Source organism: Scomber scombrus, chromosome 20 (genome assembly GCF_963691925.1).
Source record: "Scomber scombrus chromosome 20, fScoSco1.1, whole genome shotgun sequence".
NCBI lineage: Eukaryota > Metazoa > Chordata > Actinopteri > Scombriformes > Scombridae > Scomber > Scomber scombrus.
Window position 1 is genome coordinate 20904495 of NC_084989.1, and position 23372 is coordinate 20927866.

At 40.4% G+C, this 23372-nt stretch overlaps 1 protein-coding gene across 4 annotated transcripts in view; it reads right to left on the bottom strand.

Annotated features, from left to right (window-relative positions):
• Positions 1 to 23372, bottom strand: part of scrib (scribble planar cell polarity protein) — an 86804-nt gene that overhangs the window by 31793 nt on the left and 31639 nt on the right. For all 4 annotated transcript variants that reach the window (XM_062441857.1, XM_062441859.1, XM_062441858.1 and 1 more), the window contains exons 2-18: positions 19927 to 20044; positions 17933 to 18011; positions 16536 to 16625; positions 15451 to 15507; positions 14985 to 15048; positions 13997 to 14071; positions 13109 to 13253; positions 11419 to 11537; positions 11068 to 11267; positions 10277 to 10443; positions 10031 to 10158; positions 9516 to 9641; positions 9200 to 9385; positions 8723 to 9109; positions 2479 to 2568; positions 2311 to 2388; positions 1670 to 1987 (exon numbers count right to left, since the gene is read on the bottom strand). In XM_062441857.1, coding sequence (XP_062297841.1) covers positions 1670 to 1987; positions 2311 to 2388; positions 2479 to 2568; positions 8723 to 9109; positions 9200 to 9385; positions 9516 to 9641; positions 10031 to 10158; positions 10277 to 10443; positions 11068 to 11267; positions 11419 to 11537; positions 13109 to 13253; positions 13997 to 14071; positions 14985 to 15048; positions 15451 to 15507; positions 16536 to 16625; positions 17933 to 18011; positions 19927 to 20044 — 2427 coding nt within the window. The remainder of the gene's footprint in view (positions 1 to 1669; positions 1988 to 2310; positions 2389 to 2478; positions 2569 to 8722; positions 9110 to 9199; positions 9386 to 9515; positions 9642 to 10030; positions 10159 to 10276; positions 10444 to 11067; positions 11268 to 11418; positions 11538 to 13108; positions 13254 to 13996; positions 14072 to 14984; positions 15049 to 15450; positions 15508 to 16535; positions 16626 to 17932; positions 18012 to 19926; positions 20045 to 23372) is intronic.

Sequence of the window (23372 nt, forward strand, 5' to 3'; positions counted from 1 at the left end):
TAGTCGCTGCGTCCATTTCAAAAACACACCTTTTGAAAGAGAGGCGAGACTTACAGTACAGTACAGACCGGCTTAAATCATAAGTTCGAATCCCCCTTTTTTCCTGTTTTGTGGACGTCTTGTAGTGCGTGAGTTTCTTCCTCGCCAGCCCCAAATATATACACACCTCCGCCCGTCCAATTACAGCGAGCCGTATCGAGTGTCACAGCCCGGCTATTCATATCTCCGTCTCCCCGGTGATGACTGTAAACGCCGCGGCTAGAATAGACGGCTCTGTGACCGAGGAGGTTACTGTAAACACTCTGTGACCTAACTTCCCAAATAAATAAAAAAAGGTACCTAAACGGGAATTTCCTAAAAAAATAATGTATAGACTGATGCAAAAAATACTAGTTGGTGTGTTTTTCACTGTAGATCATCCCTCAGATTGAGCTGTCAGTTCTCCATTGTCAAAACAAAAGCTTAAAAACTACATTATTTAACATTTTTGGACACTTTGAGAATGAAAAACTTAGCTGTAAACACAATACTGATATAAATCTTTATAACGTTATAATCCTGATGTGGCAAACTGTGGCTTATTTAAACATCCACAAAATTAGAGTGTTTTCTTTCTTTAACCTTTATTTATTAAGAGGACGTCCTGGTGAAGAAGGAGCTGAGCCTGAAAGTGAAGCTCTCAATTTACCAGTCGATCTACGTCCCAAACCCTCACCTAGAGTCACAAGCTTTCGGTTGTGACCAAAAGAATGAGATCAAGCGTCTGAAATGAGTTTCCTCCGGAGGGAGGGAGAAGTCTTGGCTCAGCCTTAGAGATAGGGTCAGGATTCACACATCCAGGGGAGGCTAGGAGTAGAGGTGCTGCTCCTTTGCATTGAAAGGAGGTGAGGTGGTTTGGGCAACTGGGCGGAGACCTCGGGGCAGACCCAGAACAAGCTGGAGGGATTATATATCTCTCCTGGTCTGGAAACGCCTCAGGATCCCTCAGGAGGAGCTGACGAGCGTTGCTGGGGAGAAGAGGGTCTGGGTTTTTCACTGCTTGGCCTAATGTCACCACAACCCAGCTCTGGATGAGCAGCAGTAAAAGGATGGATGGATATTCAGGGGGAAATTCACTGAGAAGCTATGTTCTCTTTTCCAGGAACGCCCTGATCTCATTCACACAGTTACACACATATTCACACCTGGAAGCTGACCAGTACAACCACAGTCTGATCTGCCGGTCACTGGAGCAGGTGGGGTATCTTCACTTTCCCCACCCAGATTTTTCCTGCCAGTCCGGGGATTGAACCAGCAACCCTACGCTCACAAGCTTGCTTCTCTAACCTTTAAACCACCACTTCCCATTCATTTAAATAATCTAAGACCTATATTCTTTGTCCTTTTGGCTCCGTTTGGTTCTCCACCAGCTCATGAGGGAAATACCTGGCCTTTTACCCACTAATAGTGCAAAAGGAACAGTGTTTTTCCAAGTACTCTTGTCATATTATGTGGAATATAAAAATACTGATTACAGCAGCTTTAAATATATTGATCCATAACAACAAGTAACTGAGCTGTTTCATACGTTACACATTAAGAAAACCCTGACACCATAAATTAGATGTTTTATGAAATATGTAACAGTAAAGTTACTAAGAAGGGTGATTGGTGTGTTCCCGGGTCTCACCGTGTCTCCTGTGCGGTACGGAGTGGATCCTTTCCCCCCGGCGATGCTGAAGCCGAGCCCCTTGTCGTTGCGGATCAGACAGGTGGAGAGCCGCTGCTGAGGCCCGCTGGGAGGCGTCTCCAGGTTGAAGGCGAGGCCGCTGCTGCGTCTCTCCCGCGGGAAGTAGTCGTCCTCGGGCCTCAGCGGCGTTGTAGTGATGGCGTTCTCCGGCTCCACCATGTGCTCGCGCAGCACCGTCATGGAAACCGTTGCGCCGGAGCTGCGGAGAGCTTCCACCGCTGTGTGGTGCTCTGCTTCGTGAAGGTCTACTCCATTCACCTGAGGCACCAGATTGTTATTTAATTAAACATCTTCTTAATTTCTTAAGTATTGTGTTTTTTATGCTTCAATTATGTATTTTTTTGCTATGTATGTGTTTTTTGCCTTTTTGAATTTTTTTAATGCTTTTTAACTATTTAGATACGGTTTGTAATAAGTTTTATAATGTAGGATGTACATGCGCAGGGTGTAGGAAAATTAGTAATGACAATAAATAAAGTATTTTAAAAAAAACTTTTTTTTAAGTGTTGCTGGAACTTTATTAAACATCTTACAATCAGAGAGGATGGTTATATATAGAAGTGTGCTTGCAGGTTTTTTACCTCTAGGAGTTTGTCTCCCACTTTAACCCCCGCTCTGGCTGCAGGACCCTCCTCAGATACCCTCGAGATAAAGATTCCCTGAAGACACAATCATAAAAAAAAGAAAGATTTATATCATCTGCAGCTTCTAATATCTCCAACATTATGCAGATGAACATCACATCTTACCTCATCATCTCCCTTGTAAGGTGTGGATCCTTTCCCTCCGGCGATGCTGATACCCAGGCCGCCTGTTTGTCTCATGATGTTTAAGGTGTGCTGCAAGTCGAGGAGGGGGGAGTCAGCACGATTAGGAAGTGAAACCTACTCACCTCTGGGCAGGAGTGAGAGGGAGGCGAGCCCACAATCCTTCCCATTTAGGGTCTTACTTTTAAAAACTGATTGTCATTTAGTTTTTTTATACATGTTAAACTTTATAATTGAATTTGTGGGTTTACCTCCCTCCTCATCCTCCTTCTCCCAGACAGTGGTGTCCATCCACTGATGGAGACACTTTGTCTGGAGCCTAAAGTCAGTCTAAGTGGAAGGTTTTACTTCTGCTTTAAGTGAATTTAGCTTTAAAAAGATAAATTACAGTTGGGATTTATTTTACTTTTTACTTTAAAAATCATCTGTCGGTAATCACTTCGCTGACTTTAGACTTCAGACATAAAAGTGAGCAAACTTTCTGACGCCTTGATAATGATCTGACGACATATAATATACGTATATATGTGAGGAAGGACTTAAAAATGTGACATAAACACTAAAAACTTGTGATATAATGTAACTGTATGTATTCTTTATACTCAAGCCATGCAGAGAGGGGAAGGAGTGAAGGAGAATGAGGGACAGGTAGGAAAAAAAACAAAAACAGTAAATGTGAAAAAAAACAATAACAGATGAGACGAGTGTGTCCTGGATTCTTTCTGTGATGTTCAAACTTCAGCATTTGTTGTAATAAGATGGAATTATTCGTTAAATTCACTATAAATATGAATGAAGTGTGCCATTTTCCAGCCACGTGCAATCCATACTTTTTTTTACACTATTAAGAAAAAGAAAAAAAGGCGATAAATCAATAAAATAAATTCTTCATCCATCCGAATATCGTCTTCTGGCTTCCCGCTTAGTTATATAACATCTTTGTAAACCTGCATACCAAAAACCCCCCAAAAAAACCCAAAATAAACCTGGAGGAAACTGGTGATGCAGACTTGCAACAAGCCCCATTCATTCCCAGGGCGGGCAACACAGCGTGGGACAGAGGGGGAGAAGGGGGAAAAAGGAGCGAAGCAGCAGAAAGCAGAGAGAGAGAGAGAGAGAGAGAGAGAGGAAAGAGGAGGCAGCGGACGTTAAGTGTGGCAGAACCTGATGCTGGATGTTGGATCGGAGACTTGCTGAGACTATGGACGTCTAAAATCAATGTTCCCGATGTCTGGAGGAATCATTTTAGCCATTTCACCTTTCAATTGAATTTTTCTGGTTTATGGACCAAATACAGTGTCACCCATGTTGTTTTTTGGGTACTCCCCCTGCCTGCCATGATTGGTCTAAAGTCACATGACCACATACCCAACTTATCTTGGTAAACATCCAATTGATTAATACATGTCTGAATGCACATAATAGGTTACTTTTTTGTATATTCTTTTTAACTTTCTGAATCTTTTGCTGCTTTTTGACTATTTAAATGTTGTTTGTAATGTTTTTTTATGATGACCCCGATCAAGGCAGCAAGCCGAAACGTGTCGCTCTAACAATAAAGTTGCTCTATAATAATAAAAGTGTTGTTGGAGCTTTGAGTCTTTTTTTTTTAGACTTTTTTTCTCCTTCTCTTTGCACCTTGGAAGTAGGTTAAGTTGTGCCACAAACCAGAAAACTGTTCTCTGAATAATTTTTCGGGTCGTTGTTTAAAAGGTCATGCAGTACAACCCATATTTTTTTTTTTTTTAAAGGCAGGATGACAAGAAGGAACATGGCCATCTGGGAAATATCATATTATTTGACAGGTTGCCCAAGAAGACAGTATGTGTTGCCATTTTCAAAGCTGCTGTGCCTTATAAATAAAACTATCTTTAAAAGGTGTAGAGTGTTTAGTGGCATCTCATCTTTAGTGGCATAAGTAGGTTTTAATGAATGTATAATAACCTGAAAATAAGAATTGTTCTCATCTACATAGAGAGCCTGCCCACAATGGATAAAAAAGACACTGGCTCTAGAGAGGGACTTTGCTTTTTCGTGAGTATTGCAGCCATTGTAGGTTCTCCCAGGTGTTTGAAAAGGGAGGATGAGGGTTATACAATTGGTTGCAATCTACACCTTAACTGCTAAATGCAACCAAATCTTACACACTGGTCCTTTAAATAAATCAAACATAATGATAAAAGTATGAAATAACTAACAGAAGTTATGCATAAGGCTTCTTTTGTGCTATTGCTCACCTTTTCTTAATATTTTACTTTACTGTGTTTAGTCCACAGACATAAACATTGAATACACTAATTCTGTTTAACTGTTTTTTCTGGAGGACTTTATGAAACTAAATACACAGGGAGCTTAATCTAAATCCATTCCTGTTATCAAAAATATAGGACCAGCACTCACAGCTTTCTTCTCTTCTTATTTTAGCATCTTTCTCACTAATCCCACAGTTGTTTACACACTATTCAGATCTGATAGCAGCTTAACAGTTAGTGATGATTTCTCTCTCTCTCACTCTCACTGTGATTTATATTTAGCTTTTCCTCTGCCTCCTTAAGTGTTAATGCTACATGTAATAAATGGAGTTTATTTGCTGTGCTGGAGGCGAGGCTCGGTGAATTTGAAGTGTGGCTCTACAGCGGTTTAAGCTTCGTTTACACTCGTGCGAGACACTGTGGTGCCTCTGCAAATTGCGTGCGAGCTGCAAACATTCACAGAGGCAATCATGTTCAACGTCTTGTTGGTTTGTGAACCAGTTTTTTTTGGTCTATACTTAAACGAAAGGAAGGTTTTATTAAAAAGTTATTTTCTTGTTTTGATGCGTGGTCACTTTCTGATAATAAGTAAAAGAGGACACACGTGCTATAAATACACAAAAAAAATATCTATAATAGAGAGAGCAGCATTTCATCACAGCTCCATCAGACATGCTGGGACTTTTACTTTTACAGCTCGCCCCTAGCCACGAAACACACAGACAAGACATGGTGGAGCCTTTGTGCATTTTTGGTGTGTGCACTTCTGCGCCCGGGGAAAATGTGTCGAGCATTGACTTAGCTTGAGCCAACCGAGCCTCTCAGTTTAATTATATCGAACATTAGTTGTATTTCTATTGAGGAAAATGATATCGAGTAGTGCTGGGTATCGGTGTTCAATACCTTTAAGGTATCGACCAAAATAAAGCGATACCAAGTAGTATCTAAACGTCTCCCGTCAATCGATACCTGCAATCCATCCTTTTTGCACCCAGAGCTAGAAAATATGAATATTTGTATGAACTTGCTCACAGCCAATCAATGCTATCGTAGACTTAATGCGATGTGATTGGTCGACTGCCACAGCAGCTACAACCTGTCTGTGGTGGTGAAGTTGCAATTTAATGCATCTACTCACATTTGGTATCAAATGAATACCCAATTAATATCTATAGGCATCACTTTAAGGGTGCTTGGATTGGTACTGGTATCGTCATTTTTTAAATGATACCCAGCCCTAATATCGAGATAATAATTGTTATCCTTTTATTGCCCAGGCCTAATTTAAATAAAGCTGAATGTTATATATATTTGTCTCAAAGTGAGGGAATACTTAACCAGTATGAAAGTATTAAGAGATTGATCATATATTTTAGGATTTTGGCGTTTCTGTGCTGCTGCCCTGTGGGGAAAAAAAAACACCTGATATATAAAATATGGTTTCTGCCTTCCTGCATCCAGGTTCTGCCACACCGGCCATCTCATAAAAGGAGTCGTGGTTAGGGGTCCCTAAGTGATTGGCTTGTATTAAACATGGATTTCTGTAGTAGTCTTTTTTTTTTTTTTTTACTCTCCACCTCTGAATACAGGTGGGTGAATGAGTACAGGTGAGTGGAGGGACAAAGAGAGACAGATTTGGACGGGAAAGAGTAGGTACAGACCTCTTCCTCCTCAATTCGAGCAGGTTCAATCAGCAGATTATTGACTTGATCAAATGACACCCCCTGTTAGGACAGGAACCAGCGAGAGGCATGCGGATTAGTCAGGCCAAAAAATAAAAATATGCTCAAACACACACACATACACACACTTTTTTCCAATTTCACACTCGTTCCTTAAACTTTCACCAAACACAACCCGACACTCTGCTGTCTGCTTGCAGGTTGTGAGATTTTTTTTTTTTTTTTGGGACCACCTTGAAGCAGAAGCGAGATCCCGCACTCGCACACCCCCAGCCACCAGAAGCAAGATACAGGCAGAGATGGAAAGACAAGACCAAGGAGCTGAGCTATACAGCGCAGTGTAACAGTGTAGAGAGAGCGGACAAGAGAAGCCAAAAAAAAAAAAAAAAAGCTCCAATATGAGAACATACGAGCCCACGCCTCCGCATCACAGAAGGCAATTTCCTCCAGTGACAAACTTTTTATTTAAGAAACATCCCTAATTATGTTAAATATAATAAATAGTAGTAAAGTTTAATATGTTAAGTATTAAAAAAAAAAGAGCTTCAGCCTACAAAATATAAGTTATGTATTATTATATATGGCCCTAATATGGCGTATTAGGGCAATATATGTAAAAAAATAAATAAAATAAAAACACTGACCTGGAGGAGAGGAGGGTAAATACTTCAAGAACATTTCTGAGATTAAAATCGTAAATTTACGAGAGAAAAAAATTCTATTATATTCTCTGAAATTATAAAGTCGTAAATCTGCTAACAACGCGAAAAAAGGTTGTTGTAGGTATCGATAGGTTATAAAATTAACACTGAGGCAAATTTATTACTTTTCACCTTGTTGATCACATCCACATACACTCACTTCTGTTCTTCTCCTTCAAATTGATGAGAAATCAACTTCTCTGACATTATAAAGTTGCATGTCGGAGAATATCCAAGTTATAGTTGCAAATTTGGGACTTTAATCTCAGAAACTTTCTCAAAATATTACCCTCCTCCTCCTCCAGGTCAGTATTTTATATATATTTTTAAACATATACGGCCTTAATACGCCGTTGTATCAACTGGATGTTCAACACATTAAGACTAAAGAAAATCTGTGACATACTAAAAGAAATGTCTCATTTTATTATGTTTTTTTTATCATTTAGAGCAATTCTAACATCCTGTGACAGATTATCATCGCCTCGTTGGATCTCAGATTTCCAGCTCTGCCAGTATAAAACGTTCTCGGTCAGTCTGGTAGTCGGTCAGTCACACAATAACAGACTCAACATCCATTAAAAAACACACACAAAAAAAACCTGATTTGGTGAGATGATGATATTTGATCACAGTGTTAAAGGATTTCTACAATTATAGTAATAAATCAACAGGTTTCATTTAGTCTACCCCAAATATGCTCAATAATCAATAAGGAGATTCAGTTAAGCGGCACCTGAGCAGACTTCAATTACTCGACTCATACATACATATACACACACACACACACACATTGTTATAAAAAGCAGGAGTGTGAAAATGTAATTAACCAATTAAAAATATCAGGAAATGGCTGACAATACAGGCCCAGTGTTCAGCCTGCAGCTGCTTGTGAGGGAGGAGATATCATCATTTGACATTAAAAAGAAATCACATCTGCTTATTTATCTCCAAATATGAGACAGCGTTCTGATTTAGTTGATAATAATAGTTTTTAAAAAGTGTTTCAGTGATGATATCTGAGTGTGATTTGTGAAGCATTTAAAGGTGGAGGACGTCTCATCTTTGCGTGGGACAGAGAGAAGAGAAAGCAAAGATCTGAGGGAGCTGCTTTTTTTAAGGTGAAGCTACCCGTGAGTTTGCGGTTAAAAAGGTTAAACCACAAAATCAACTCCTGAGAAACAAACCCTGCCCCCCCAAAGAAACATTCTCCCCTTTATTTATTTAAAGTACGAGGGCATGTGTTCCTTTCCACCCCTGCATGCAACCACTTTCTCCAGTGCTCGCAGCCCCACTTCAAACTGAATGCAACTTGCAAGGTGCTAAAGGCGCTCTATGCATTCAGTATCACCTGTTTGCATAGAGGCAATGAAGGCAAGCCAAAAATATATTCAATTTAAATATATTATTATAACATAAATGGAAGATTTGAAGCTTAAAATATACTACTTAACAGATTAGGTGTGTTGTAAACCTATGATACCACTTATTTATCATGCTGTACATCTTATTTTACCACTTTAATGTATATTTATATGAACTCCTTCTATCTATTCATCTGTATCTACCCCGCCAAACGGGATCTTTCTACCTTTACTTGGCTGGAGTTGGCCTGCCGGGTGTCTTCTAGCTCCGGCGCCTCCAGTCTGTGATGCCGCTGAGGCGTGCTGATACCCTGCTCTCCCTCCTCCTCGTCCTCCTCCTCGTCCTGCTCGTTTTGGGCGGCCTGCGTCGGAGAGTTGAGGCTGTCGGGGTTGAAGCCCTGCAGCAGGGCTGCCACGGCCTCGGGCTTGGGCAGCTTGGTGATCTTGAAGTGCTTCTTGTAGTGTGGCGTGTCCTTTCTGATCAGACGCTGCTTCTCGGCGGGAAAAGCCGGCCTCTCGTCCTCCTCCTCGCTCCTCTCGCCGTCCTCGCCGTCCTCCACATCATCCGCTTCCATGGCGCGGATCATGGGCTCCTCTGCAAAGTGCACAGTGGGCTGCAGAGAGGTGGAGTTTTAGTGAAGGAACAATATATTAAAGAATCATTTTTCTCCATAAATATGATAAATGAGTATTTGAATATTCACCTCGATGTACTCCACCTCCATCTCATCCAGTTCCTCCTCATCGTGAGGCGAGTGGCCGTCCACGAGGTCCTCTCTCTGAAAGGAGACAGTCGCCTCCCGTCTCTCTTCATGGGAGTGGGCTGACAGTGTGCTGTTGGACACCTGCGAGTCGTGGCTCTGATTGGAGAGGTCGCTGTGCCGTTTATCCTAAAAAAAACAAAAAAAGGATCAACTGGATTTAATGAACACAGAACAAAACTGGGTAGAAAATAGTGTGATTTTACATTCATTAGCATGTTTGTTCTGTTATAAGAATATATGTATGGCGTTTACGTACCTGCGGGTCAGAGGACTCTTCATCTCCATCAGGTCTGGATGAGTAGGCTTCGTTCCTCCTCTCTTCGATCACCTTCTTCATCACCTTCAGCTCACTCGGATGTGGTGTGGCTCTGCGCTGAAGGCCCTGAAAACACATTTCAAAACAAACTTTGCTTTAAAAAAAGAAAAGAAAGAGTAGTAACCCCGTTAAAGCCCAGAGAGGAGTCAATTAAATTCAGTTATATAGCCAGCATTTTAAGTATATTTCATGTACATTATTTTTCTCTATTCATGCAATATCGGTCGTGTTCTTATAGTAATTCTTTAATAAGAAAGAGTCCGATGATTTTGTGACAAAGATAATCTACAATCACATTCACACTTGCTAACACCTTATTTAAAGCACTACATCTTCAATTAAGATAAGTAGAGCAAATTCACAGCATGTGCAGCACTGATGGCTGATAAATAAAAGAGCAAAACATGAAAACTATCTACACAAGTGACACTGCATTCATTGTTTGTTTTTCTCACCCTGCGCTCTGCGGCAGCCTCGTCATCCTCGTCCTCGGCTTTGGTCTCTTCCTGGAACTGAATGACTGACACTCGGTTCAGATTGCTGTCCGTCCAAGTGTCGTCAACGCTGTTCTGTAGCAAGTTCTCTGTAGGACCAGAATAAGGAAGAGGAGAGAGGAGAGAGGAAAGATGTCAGATTGAGCTGATAGTGGCGGCAAAGCTTTAAATGAATAGCTGCAATAACAGATTTAGAGTCCTGCTCACCTAGACTTGGGGAAGGCTGCTGGGGCAGTAGATAGCAGGTCAAAACCTTCTCTCCCGTACGCTCGTCATCCTCCGTCTGGAACTTGAGCATGGGCTGCGACTGGTTCTCCGCGAGCCACATGGCCTTCAGATTGAGGTTTGTCAGGGCGAAAGGCAGGTTTTGTAATCTTTATGTGGAGGGGAAAGAGGAAGAATGACAATTGAAATCTATTAAAATGAATTAAAAGTAGTAAACACAAACACAGGAATAACACTTTCATGATAGTTGTCTCCATAATTTAACAGGAATGTATTAAACACATGGTGAATATGATGCATTATCCCATTATAATCTAGTATATAGCTTTGAAGATACATCTATGTAGAGGCTCTTTATGAAATGAAAAAGTTAAAACTAGAGGTGTACTCTCTCTGCAGGTTGCTGGTAATGCATCCACTATTTTGGCAGCCTCTTTAAAGCTTTTAAACTCATCTTGAAAAGCTGCTGTGCATTAATGGACAGTACAGGGTGTTCAGGAATCAGCAGAAACACAGCTGTCTCCACATTTTAACAGGAATTATTTAACACATGGTGAATATGATGCATTATGCTTTTATAATCTAGTATAAAGTCTAATTTGGCAGCACAGCTTTGAAGATAAATCTATGTGCAGGCTCTTTATGACATTTAAAAAGGTAAAACTAGAGCTCCGATGTCTCTGCAGGTTGCTGGTAATACATTTAAAGCTTTAACCTCATCTCGAAAAGCTGCTGTACATTAATCGACAGCACAGGGAGTCCGGTGACGTTACCTGTTTCCAGCCACATCCAGCACGTGCAGCTCGGTGGCATCTGCCAGCTCAGGAGGCAGTTTGCCCAGACGGTTGTCTCTTAATGAGAGCACGTTGAGGCTGGCACAGCCGCCGAGCTCTTTGGGCACGCTGCCCAAACGGTTGCGATCTACATTCAAGTTGGTCAACTTCTTCAGCTTGCCCAGCGAGCGAGGAAGTGTCTGTCAGGGTGGAAGATAGAAAGCATTGATCATGAGTTAAATCTAATTTTGAGGATTTATAGTTTTTAATGGGGTATTAACAGATGTACATAAATCCCAGCGGGGTCAGACTGAGGCTGTTTTGTAAGTGGTTGGTACTGTAAATCCTCACCTGTAATAGGTTCTCTGTCAGGATGAGCTCTGTGAGGTTTTCACACTCTCCTATTGAATCAGTCAGTTGGGTCAGTCGATTCTGGTCCACCTTCAGGATTGACAGCTGTTTCAGACAGCCTGGATAAGAAAAATAAAAGTCATTTAACAAACTGCAGCTAGAAGATACCAGGAGCAGTATATGTGATGTTTTGTGTGTATGAGGGTCAATGACGTTTTTTTTGTGTCCATGTGGTTTAGTAGAAATTTAAAGAGGTTCAAATGTGAAAATAAACGTATGAATAACTTGCACACATTCTTTTTTTGTGGACCCAGCATCAAATTTCTGCTTTTAATCCATTTTGAGAGAATATATTAGAGGATTATGGCAAAAATGTCTAAGTGGTGTAACCATAAAAACTTTGTATCAAATAATTCAACTTGCTTAAAAACACTAAATTCTCAATAAAACACCATATCAACTAGTTTGGCATGATCTTACATTATAACTTTTTATATTAAATAAAGGTAATGGAATACAATTGTTCTAAATATTACATTTCATCTGGGGAATCATGTCAATCAGGAAACATTCAATTTTTTTTTTTAATTAAGTAATTATTAGTATAAGTTCACTTAAATACACTGTAGGTGGATACAATATTTATTATTTATCATTCTTTTGTGGTTACACCATTTGACATTTTCAGGAGCATTCAGTCTTAATTTTGGTTCAAAGAAAATGGTGCAAATGTGTAAAATGTACAACTATTTTTTAAGATATTTTTGAATTGCTCATCTTGCCAACCCTTATTTATTTGTCACTGACCCATGTATGTGTGGTTTTGATGTTGAAATGCTAGAATAAGTCTGGAATAAGACAGATTGAACTAATGCCTGTGCTGCCCTTCACTGGCATTATTTTTCCAGTAGAGGGCAGTGCTGTTCTTATTTAACAGAGCACTTAAAAGTATTTCAACACACACACAAACACACACACACAAACAAACACAAACACACACACACACACGGTCATAAGGTCGACCTTATCAACAGTGCTGCCTAATTGGATGGCAAACTTTCAGTAAGTACCCACAAAAACACATTTGTTCACAGGAAACAAAGAAGAAAGACGAGGTTTATAAAGGACTAATTACTGTTAGGCAACTTGTTTGTGTTTTTTATGCCACGTAATACCACAGCCATGTTTTTTTTTTTTTTTTTTTTTACTGTTCGAGAAACAAACATGGCAATATTCTGATACACAGAATAACAAAAGTACTATTTCATAACAGTGACGGAGGATATGACGTCATTCATTTAACAATTAACATTCATTGCTGTTTCTAACATCATTTTACTGAGAGTTGCCTTTTTCCTTCTTTTTCTTTCCCTCCCTTCAATCAATCATTCTTTATTTATATAGCACCAAATCACAACAAAAGTCATCTCAAGGCACTTTACTCATAGAGCAGGTCTAGACCGTACTCTTTAATTTAATTTAAAGAGACCCAACATTCTCCACATGAGCAGCACTTGGCGACAGCAGCAAGGAAAAACTCTCCTTTAACGGGAAGAAACCTCAAGCAGAACCGGACTCTAAGTGGGAGGCATTGACCGGTTGGGGTTGAAGGAGAGAGAGAGACGGAGAGAGAGGAGAGGGAGAGAGAGAGGGAGAGGGAGAGAGGAAAGAGAGGCCTTGTGTTCCTCACCTATGCTGTCAGGGACGACCTCCAGCAGGTTCTGTGTGAGCAGCAGGTCGGTGAGAGCCAGAAGGCCGTTTAGCTCTGAGGGAAGCTCCTCCAGACGATTCTCCGACACATCCAGACACACAAGTCTCCTGAGGTTCCCCAGCTCCTAAAACACATACACAGGTCAATGATGTTTTGTTTGTGTCCATGTGGTTTATTCAAATTTAAAGGGGTTAAAATATGAAAATAAATGTATGAATAACTTGCACACATTCTTTTTTTGTGGACTCAGCATCACATTTCTGCTTTTAATCCATTTTGAGAGAATATATTATAGGATTATGGTAAAAATGTCTAAGTGGTGTAACCATAAAAACTTTGTACCAAATAATTCAACTTGCTTAAAAACACTAAATTCTCAATAAAACACCATATCAACTATAGTTTGGCATGATCTTACATTATAACCTTTTATATTAAACAAAGGTAATCAGGAATCATTTCAAATATTCATCATTCTTTTGTGGTTACACCATTTGACATTTTCAGGAGCATTCAGACTTACTTTTAGTTTAAAAAAAATGGTGCAAATGTCATTTCAATGACATAAAACCAACAAAAATACAAAATGTACATTTTAACAAACCTGATGCTGCTTTTAAAACTATTTTTTAAGATATTTTTGAATTGCTCATCTTGCCAACCATAGTAAATACCACGTATTCACATCACAGAAGAGCTTCTCCTCCTAAAACCACTAGACTCCTTTTAACTTCTTCCATACACCGAGAGCCAACTACTAACATTTCTTTCCATGTTTTATCTGTTTTTATTTTTGCATATCGAGCTTGGAGTAAACACAATTTTACCCCGCTGCGCACTGAATCTGTGTTATAAAACTGTACTTACTGGTGGTAATGAGGACAATTGGTTACGGTCAAGCCACAGCTCCCTCAGATTGGGCAAAGCGCCGAGGGTGTCCGGCTAAGAGATGGGATGAAACAGAAACAGAAGGAAAAGGAGGGTGGAGAAGAGAGGGAGGAAGAGAGGGGGGCATATTGGTTACTCGCGGCTGATTATTGAAGGGAGCAGGTCGGTCATTCATTGTTCATGTTTTGTGAGGTCTAAACAAACCCGGAAACAGCGAGTAGAAACTTTTATCTATTTGAAAATGATCAGAGAAAGGAAACGGCAAACAAGAGTCATGTGCCCTAAATACACCAGCGCTCTATATATAAACTGCATGGTTAAATAAATCAGTATGTGGTAGAAGAACATGGCTTGTTCTTGTAGGCTTGGAGCTGCAGCCGTTGCCACGCGGGTTCATATTTTAAGACTCTTTTAGATTATAGCTTTTAGATTGACAAGGATATGAATTTATATGGATTTAACTACTATTACAAGTTGTATAATGGGTAAATAAATGGAAATAGGATGTTTAAAATGTAGTCATGTTTACTGAAGCTCCAAAAATCCAGTCAGTGGGCTCCCAAATGCGAATCTAAGCGATAAATAAAAATTAAGGAGAACGTCAGTAAAGCGCTGGCTTGTGACAGACATGCAGACGGGCGAGGTTTCATCATGATGTCAACTGTTTGCTCAGCCCCCGCCCTCGTCAGGTCATGAGGCATTGTTTACCCTGTCCTATTGAGACTGGTGGGCGTTCCCCTCTGACTTAAAAAAACAGCACTCACTCACTCACTCACTCAGGGGGGGGACAGTCAGTGCATACTAGGCCCTCAGGTCTGACAGATCTGGCTCTGGCTGTGTTTGATGAGGTGAACATGTGGTTTGGATCATAATTATTGCGGTGGAGAATGTGAGAAGGGATATTTGTCACTCCTCTGTGTGTGTTTTGAGCACTCGAAATGTAGAATTAATTAAGTTTTCGCCTCACCAAAACTTCCAGTTCATTGCTGCCCAGGTCCAGCTGTTCCAGTTTCACCAGGAAAGAGAGCGAGCTGAAAACACACACACACACAGAGAATACCACATGCAGAAAGTCACACACAAATATGTTCCCCACAAGAACAAAAGACCACTGCTTTGAACATGACTACAACATACTATTCATTCCCATGTACTGACACAGGCAAAGACTGTTTTTAAACCTAACGTTGATAAAGGTAACTTGTACTTTTTGGCATGTTCTTCTACTCCAAATAGCACATTTCTTTCCTAAAACTATTGCATTGCTAAAGGCGATAAGAGGTTAAAATGTTGATCTACAAATAGCTGCGGTAATTCTTTCACGTTGTCAACAGGCGCTTATTGTTCACGATGGAGAGAGAGAGAGAGAGAGAGAGAGAGAGAGAGAGACTGAGCTCAGCACATGCACGCTAGAGGAGGGAGATGACACTTACGTGGGCAGAGATTTCAGCAGGTTCTCCCTGAGCTCCAACGTCACGAGATTGGCCAGACTATTAAAAAAAAAAGGGAGGAGTGGCAGAGAAAGTGAAGCAAGTGCAAGAAAGGGGGGTGGGGGGGGGGGGTTGGGTAGGAGTTGGCAGGCGACATGAAGAGGATGGGAGAGAGGGAGAGAGAAGAGAGGCAGGTTGGTTAGTCAGATGGCAGGTCTGTTCATCTGGGCTGCCTGGCATGGTGAGGGGCTCCTTCCATCTGTCTGAGCAGAGCGGTGTGGCCCCGAGCCCGGAGACCAGCTTCCTCAGAGCACACTGGGCAACAGAATCACTCCTCTTAAAAAAAAACCTGCTCGCTCTCCTAATGTTTCATGGATCTAACTGAGTCAAAGTGCTTCAGTCTGGCAGCTTGGACGAGTGTGATGATGACTTGATAACGGACTACAGTCTACTTTAAAAATGTCTTATACTTATTAACCCGTAAACAGGCAACGTGCACCAGGAGATAGAGACTCTTTAACAGCCTGTTAAGAGCATGATTGGTTATGGTGGTTGTTCAGTTGCATGTGCCTTGAATTGGTAGAACTGGATTGGTAGAATAAAGCTTGTAGTAGGGTTATACTTTGATATAAATGATAAAAATCAGTTTAGAAACTAGTGTGTGTTCGATATCCTACATCATAAGATAAAGAACTCTGTAAGAAGGGAGTGAAAATAAGGAGAGCAAACTGAAAAAAACAAACCTGGATTTATCTTTGCTCTACTCTGTTTTATGGATGATTATAAATCTATGTCTGTTTATGATTTGTATCTCCTGTACAGAAGTTCTTGTACTGCTTTGTATGTCTAGCAGACATTATACAAGATTTAATTTGTGGAAGGAATTATGTATTTTGATATCAATAAAAAGTTGATATTAATGACCAGAGAAAGCAAGAAATGCAAATGAGATAACTAGTAACAAATTATTTTTGAACATCTCATTTTCCACTCCGGCCTGTTTAAGGGTTAAAACAGTTTCTGTGACTATTCAAAAAGAAATGTGCTTATCAAATCAAAACTATGAGATGTTGTGCATGTTTACATACTTTCCAATGTCGTTGGGTAAAATCTGCAATGACACGTCGTTGAGTGCCAAGTGAGCCAGCGCTCGGAGTTGAGTGAAACCATCCGGCAATCTGAAGGAGAAAGAAAGAAAGAAAGAAAGAAAGAAGGAAAGAAAGAAAGAAAGAAAGAAAGAAAAGAAGGGAATATTTTTTAGGGATCTTTTCTGCAACGCATGGGATCACTTTACTCACACAGACTATAGACTATTGGTCCACTAGGTATTCCCATCTGTTAAAGTATTCAACATTAATAAAATTCCCAGCCATTGATTTCCAATGGGAGGACGTTACAAATTCCGAGCTAGACATCGCTGTTCACAGGTGTAGCAAGAAAGGTTTGAATTAAGAGAGTGACTTTTTTTTAATAGGGGTTAACTGATTCTGGTAAATGTGATCTCTTTCAGGCAAGTACTGTACATAACTTTTTCTTTTTGTAGAGGAATATTTTAACCCTAACATACTGGGGTTTTTTTTTTTTTTTTTTTTTACATTTGAGAGCCGTAAAAACACCCCATACACATCATCCCCATACCAGACCTTTCCTAAATGGGAGCCACAGTTTACAAAAATGGGAATAAAATGCATATTTATTTAGTTTTTTGTGTAGCTGATACACATTTTTAACTTATTGTGTCTGTGTTATTGCTGTCTCTCATAAAAGAAAACTGCAACATACACACACACATATAGAATAGGATAACTTAAATCAAGGTAAAATGATGAACATAAAGTGCTGTAAAGAAAAAGGCTAATAGTGCTAAATGCAGGTATTGCACAACAGTCCGCGGTGATTCAAAATCAAGATTACTGTGGTGGTAGTGGGGGAGGGATGGGGATTGGAGGGAGTGAGAGTTTAGTTCATGTATGGCTGAAGGATAAAAACGGTTACATGTGTTTAATAATCAGCATTCAAACATGTTGTATTCATCATAATCTATTAAATGTTCTCCTAGACCATAAAATAGTGATTGTGGATGATTAATCAAACAGAATGATTAATAAATCATCTGTTAATGACTGATGGGGGAATTTATGAATGTGAATTGGTGTAGACATTAATTATGAGTCAGAATATGAACAGTGTGTAAAGGGTCAAGGGTTAAAGCTTTGTAGTTTTAGGAAAATCAGGTTAAAGTGCATTTGACCGTGTGTACACGCACATGCACATTCACCGTATTTCACCTACAACTGACTGCACATTTAAAGTGTAAACATAATTAGAGCAAACGAATGACCCTCATCATGCTTTGGTGCACTTTTCGTAGTCGTAATGACCCCCCCTTCTCACCCCTCCCCCTTTTTTTTGTTACATGTGGGCTAGCACAATATTTTCTCCCGGTGATGATGAAAAGAGTGATGGGCTGTTCCGCTCTGCTTACCTGGAGAGGGGGTTTCCACTGAAGTCTGCGATCTCCAAGGCCCTGCAAAACTTAATGCTCTCGGGGATCTCAGGAATGTCTGCAGGAGAAAAGAGGGAGGGAGGGAGGGAGGAGAGGGAGAGAGGGAGGACAGCAGTCAGCACCGTGGACACACTGATGCAGAGCGGAGATGTAGAGGGCTCATATTCTATAGAGCGAATCATTTTAAGTTCCTTTTAATAGCAACCAGATGGCCAGAGGCAGGAAAAAGTGAGAAAGAAAGAATAAGGGGAGAAAAATAAGACAGAGAGAGAGAAAGATGGAAGCTGTGCTTACAGAGGAGAGGACGTGGGCAAAGTGTACAAAGTCCCCCCCCCCCCACTAAGTCAAATTTAGAGTGCAATCACACATTTATAGCTTCTTGCTTTCATGCAAGTCCAAATTAAGGTCCTTGGATCATGTTTCTAGATCTTGATCTGAAAAGGAGAGTTTCCCATGTATGGTAAAAAGGCAGAACGTAGGGGTCAAAAAAATAAAAATAAAGGGAAACATCTATTTAAAAACCTACTGGTGAAAGACACAAAATAGATAAACATATTAAACACACTCCTACAGCTAGATGTTTTTGATTATAAGGCTGTTTATTTATTTGTTTTGCATCTGATTTGTCTGTCACGCTCTCTTTGCGTTGTCATTACAACTACGCAGATAAGAGATAAGGAGATCTGTGTGGCAACAAGTGTATTGTACTGCAAAGAAAAGAAACATATTGCCCGTTTTGTAAAAAGCACTTGTGTAATACGGTTAATTCCCACAGTCAACACTGGTTCACTGCAAGGCAAGTGGGTCGCTGCACCTTAAGATGTTAAAACAGGATATCTGCACATTTTTTAAGTACAAATGTAATGACCTTTTTAATACTTCTTTAAGGAATTTTATATTCAAATTGCTTGGCAAACAGTGGTGGAGGGTAGAAAAGTGTCAGATATTGTTGTACTCATATACTAAACTATACTCATATACTACTAATATTTTATAAAACATATAATAATAATGTAAAAGCAGGATTTTACTGTTGTATTGGGTTGAAATGGAGCTAATTTGGAAGTCATTTATATAGGACTGCAACTAAATAATTTGTTTTATTATAGTTCCAACTGCTCATTATTTTTTAACTTTTAGTTGGTTTATGTAAAATATCAGAAAATAATTAATAATAATGATAAATAACAAAATATAATTATGTTCAAATCAAATTTAATGCATTATCTCTTATAATTCTAGGTGACCCTGTAAAAAGGCATGAAAGCATCAATTTAGCTCTACTCTAGTCTTTCCTGCTTAGCCTGATGTGCACATATAGAAAAAGCACAACTACAAATCATCTGGCCTACTGGCCCTGACAAGGAAAATGACACCTTCACCCCTGAATCCTGCAGGTGTATGTTAAGAAATCCCCACTGAGCCAAGCAGCCTGTGACGCTTTATCTGGGCTCAGCGTTGTCCTGCAGCAGGAGCAGACAGGCAGACAGATGGGAAAGGCCCTCACAGGCCACTGCACACTTGCTCCCACAGCACTAGATGCAGTGCGGAGCAGAGCAGATGTCTCGTATCTACTGTATAAGCTCCTCGTCAACACCGAATATCAATTTAGTTGTGCAAGGACATGGAGAGGGCGAGATATTTATTGATGAGCTGCGGAAAATGTGTGTTATTTGAAGTGTGTGTGACATGTATGACTGTGCTCATCTTATTTCACAGGCATGAAGATCCATGAATGAACGTCTGTTGTGCCTGAGGGTAAGACTGGATAACCTGGCAAAGAGCTAATATTTATCAAACGGTTGTTGCTGCATGCATGTTGATTCTGTAACTCATTCGGCATGGCAGGAATTCTTACAGATATAAAACTCCCTTGTTGTTTTTGGTGTGGTCTCTCTAACTAAACTGCACGCTGACTGATAATGAAACAGTGATGCGATACATTTGTGCACAGGGAACTCGTATCCGCGTACCGTTTCTGGATATGTCCAGTTCCACCAGCTGCATGAAGTTGGCCACCTCGGGAGGGAGTCTCTGGATCTCATTGTCGCTCAAGCCGAGCTTCCTTAGGTTCAGTAGTCTGAAGAAAGGCTGTGGAGACAAATGAAACTGTGTTAATACTGATTTAGGCAGATGGCATTTAAATCCTTTAAATTTCCCTTAATCGTCCAAGCTTGCAAGGATGCATCAAGGAATAAATATAGATGTATAACAATCAAATCTTGCCGATACCAGGATCGAAATCATTAATCTTAAAATATTGTCTTAAAATCAGCATCAGGTTTGCTAAAATGTACATTTTGTATGTTTGTTGGTTTCACGTCATTTGAAATGACATTTGCACCATTGTTTTTACCAAAAGTCTGAATGTTCCTGAAAATGTCAAATGGTGTAACCACAAAAGAATGATAAACCGTTTGGTGTATAAACTGTCAGCAAATAGTAAAAACTATAATTTACTTCAATGAAAGTATGACAAATTACATATATGAGTTGCCATAGTTGTTATATAAATATTAGATGATTCAATAAATCATTTTGGCTCTATTAACGGCCATTTTTAGCCCAAAAGTGGAAGTACAGCTGCGTAATCTCTCATTATGTTAAAAATCAGCTGAGCGTATGTTCAAGTCTTTCTAACCTAATCACGGCTGTAAAGTGAACATACAAAAACATCCTGTATATTCAGCAAAAGGAGGCCGACTCCACAGCCGACATTCCATCCCCATATTCCCCAAAAAACTCCTCCTCGCCATGGCAACGCCGGCCAAACAAAGTGGCCGAGGGAGAGTGCTGCAGCTGTGGCCCATGCCAAGTGCTTTCACAAGAGCCCGGTTGTTGGACGAGGACGGCGTTCAGAAACATTCCTCCGCCAGCCGCACTGTGTGTGTCTGTGTGTCATCTGCTGCTCAGATGGACGGACAAGACAGGCTGGCGGGAACGGCAAGATAAACAGGCCAAAACTATGCAGTTATTAACCCCTCAATCAGTCCCCAGTTCTGCAGCCCACAGAGGACCCACTGTTTAAAAACACTTCACTTCATGAAGGAACGCGTCTCGAGGAACTCGCCGACTCTGGCTTTTCTGGAAGAGGAGAATTTTGTGTAAACTCATTTATTCAGGGATGCTTTCTGAACATAGGGTGCCACAGACGTCTGCGAGAGCTCGGAGACTCAACCTTAATTCAAATTAAACCTCAAGCTGTCACTGAGGCCCTCTGTGGAAAAACAAAAAAAAACACAACCTCCCGTGTGTCAACAACCGCAGAGATTAACATACTGAATTTGAAAAACTCAAGAGAAATTTGCAAGCGCTTCCTTCTTCCCTCGCAAACACGTTGTAAAAATCAGATAAGACAAAACGTTCTTTGATGTGTTTTGTCGGAGTGTTTTGTGTAAAATGTGTAAAAAAAAAAAACACACACAAATCTACACTGAATGCAACATGCTGGGAGACAGCTTTGCAATTACGCTGCCAAAAGAGAAGAATGCAAAGTTCATTCAGCTCCTTCATGACAGACATTTCCTGCTCTTAACTGGTTGTGTGTATGTGTTAGGATGGCAAGAGTGGGAGGGAGGGAAGAAGGGAGGGAAGGTTGGCTACGGCAACGCAAGCAAGACAGAGCTTGTCAAGTACTTTCCCAATATTCAACACTGTCTGTGATACAGTTTCAACTTTGAGATGGAGAGTGAAATCAAGGGGAGGGAGGAGAGCCAGAGAGAAGGAGATACACACACACACACACACACACACACACACACACACACACACACACACAAAAAAGGGTGTTGGCTCAGTGTGTAGCAGGTGACAGGTATCAGATGGCAGGAACAGGAAACAGGAGCTCGGAGGGAACATGTGACTGAGCAAAGCACAGATGGGAACCGGCCCCCAGGAGAGCAGGCAAACCCTGCTGGCAGAACAGGTGATAATCAGGAAGATGGAAAGCCTCTCAAAGCTCAGGGTGTGGATGCTTTATAAACCACACACACACCTGAACACTGAGAAGTTTAAAACACTTAAAAACTTAATTTCTAGTTCCCACTATGAGGCAGCAAAGTTCCCGCTAACAGACAATCAGCGATTCTTCCATCCAGGCTAAACCAATCACCTAATAAAAGCTTGTGCATCAGTGCATTCCTCTCCCCTCCCTTCGCTCTCCTTTCCTCCCCTCTCCTCTCCTTCTTGATATCGTCCAGAGCCCGATCAGCAATGAAGGAGAGAAAAGCCGGACTGTAATGCAATCATGCCTGTGATCAAGTAATTATGAACGCTAACAAAGATGGTCATTCAAACTCCTAAAGCAGGCTCTGGCAGACAGGGGTTGCTGACGTTTTTTTCTTCTTCTTCTTCTAGGAAGCGACTATGTTGTTTTTTTTCTTACTATGAAACAGGGTCACAAGATCTTCTACTTGTTTTTTTTTTTTTGGAAGACGATGAGACGCTACAGGTTCATAACATTTATTTTTTCAATCGCCTAAACTCTATTACACCCAGGTGTAATAAATCTTTTCCTCGAGGTGATCGTTTACTTTTTTAAAGCAGTCAAAAGTTTGATAAAGTAATAAAAAAAATTCTTCTTTCTGCAGTGAAAAAGTGTCCCTCTCCGTTTTTTTTCCCATCGACTGATGTACTTTCAAAATTAAACAATGGGGAACAAGAACAGTTTTATTCGGGTCAACGGGTCAATTGGAATAACAAAGTGGGAGCAGTGGGATTTAGTGTACCGCCACCGTCTCTTCATTGTATTATACTGAGCCACATCAGTCTGCTCAGTCACTCAGGCAGCCTTTAACAGGACTGTTTCTCTCTCTCTATGTGTGTGTGAATGTGTGTGTGTGTGTGTGTTGTAAAGTGAGAAACCAGTGTGTCACATTTCCTTTTACAACTTTGCAAGTGGGAGGTTTTAATGAGACCCTTGTTTGAGTCTTGTTTGCTTAAGGAAGATGTGAAGAGGGAGAGAGAGTGGGATAAAAAAAATAAAAAAGGTGGGTAAATGATGGTGGTGCCAGCAGGGGGCAGTGTGGAGTCTCGGAGCTCCTCACTTGTACTAAAACTACTATGAACCAGCCTTTTTTGAGACTGTAGACTGTGAATAAACAAAATACATCTTTGCAAACACCTCACTGGGTCCGAATTTAAACCAGTAAATCAAACAGGAGGAAAGCAAGCATCATACAACTGAAACTCAATCTATCCACTGTGGATAGTACTCTTGAATGAAGTAGATCCCTTTTCTAAAGACGTCAAATTTTAAGAGATTGGATGAGTAAAAAGTAAAGAGTCAAGTCAGGAAAGGACAGTGCTGGGAGACAAAGAGCAACATTTCCAACAAATATGGAGTTTAATCTATGAATCTTTGAATCTTTGAATCTATGAATCTACTTTACCTCACTGTTTCTACTTTACCTCAATATGT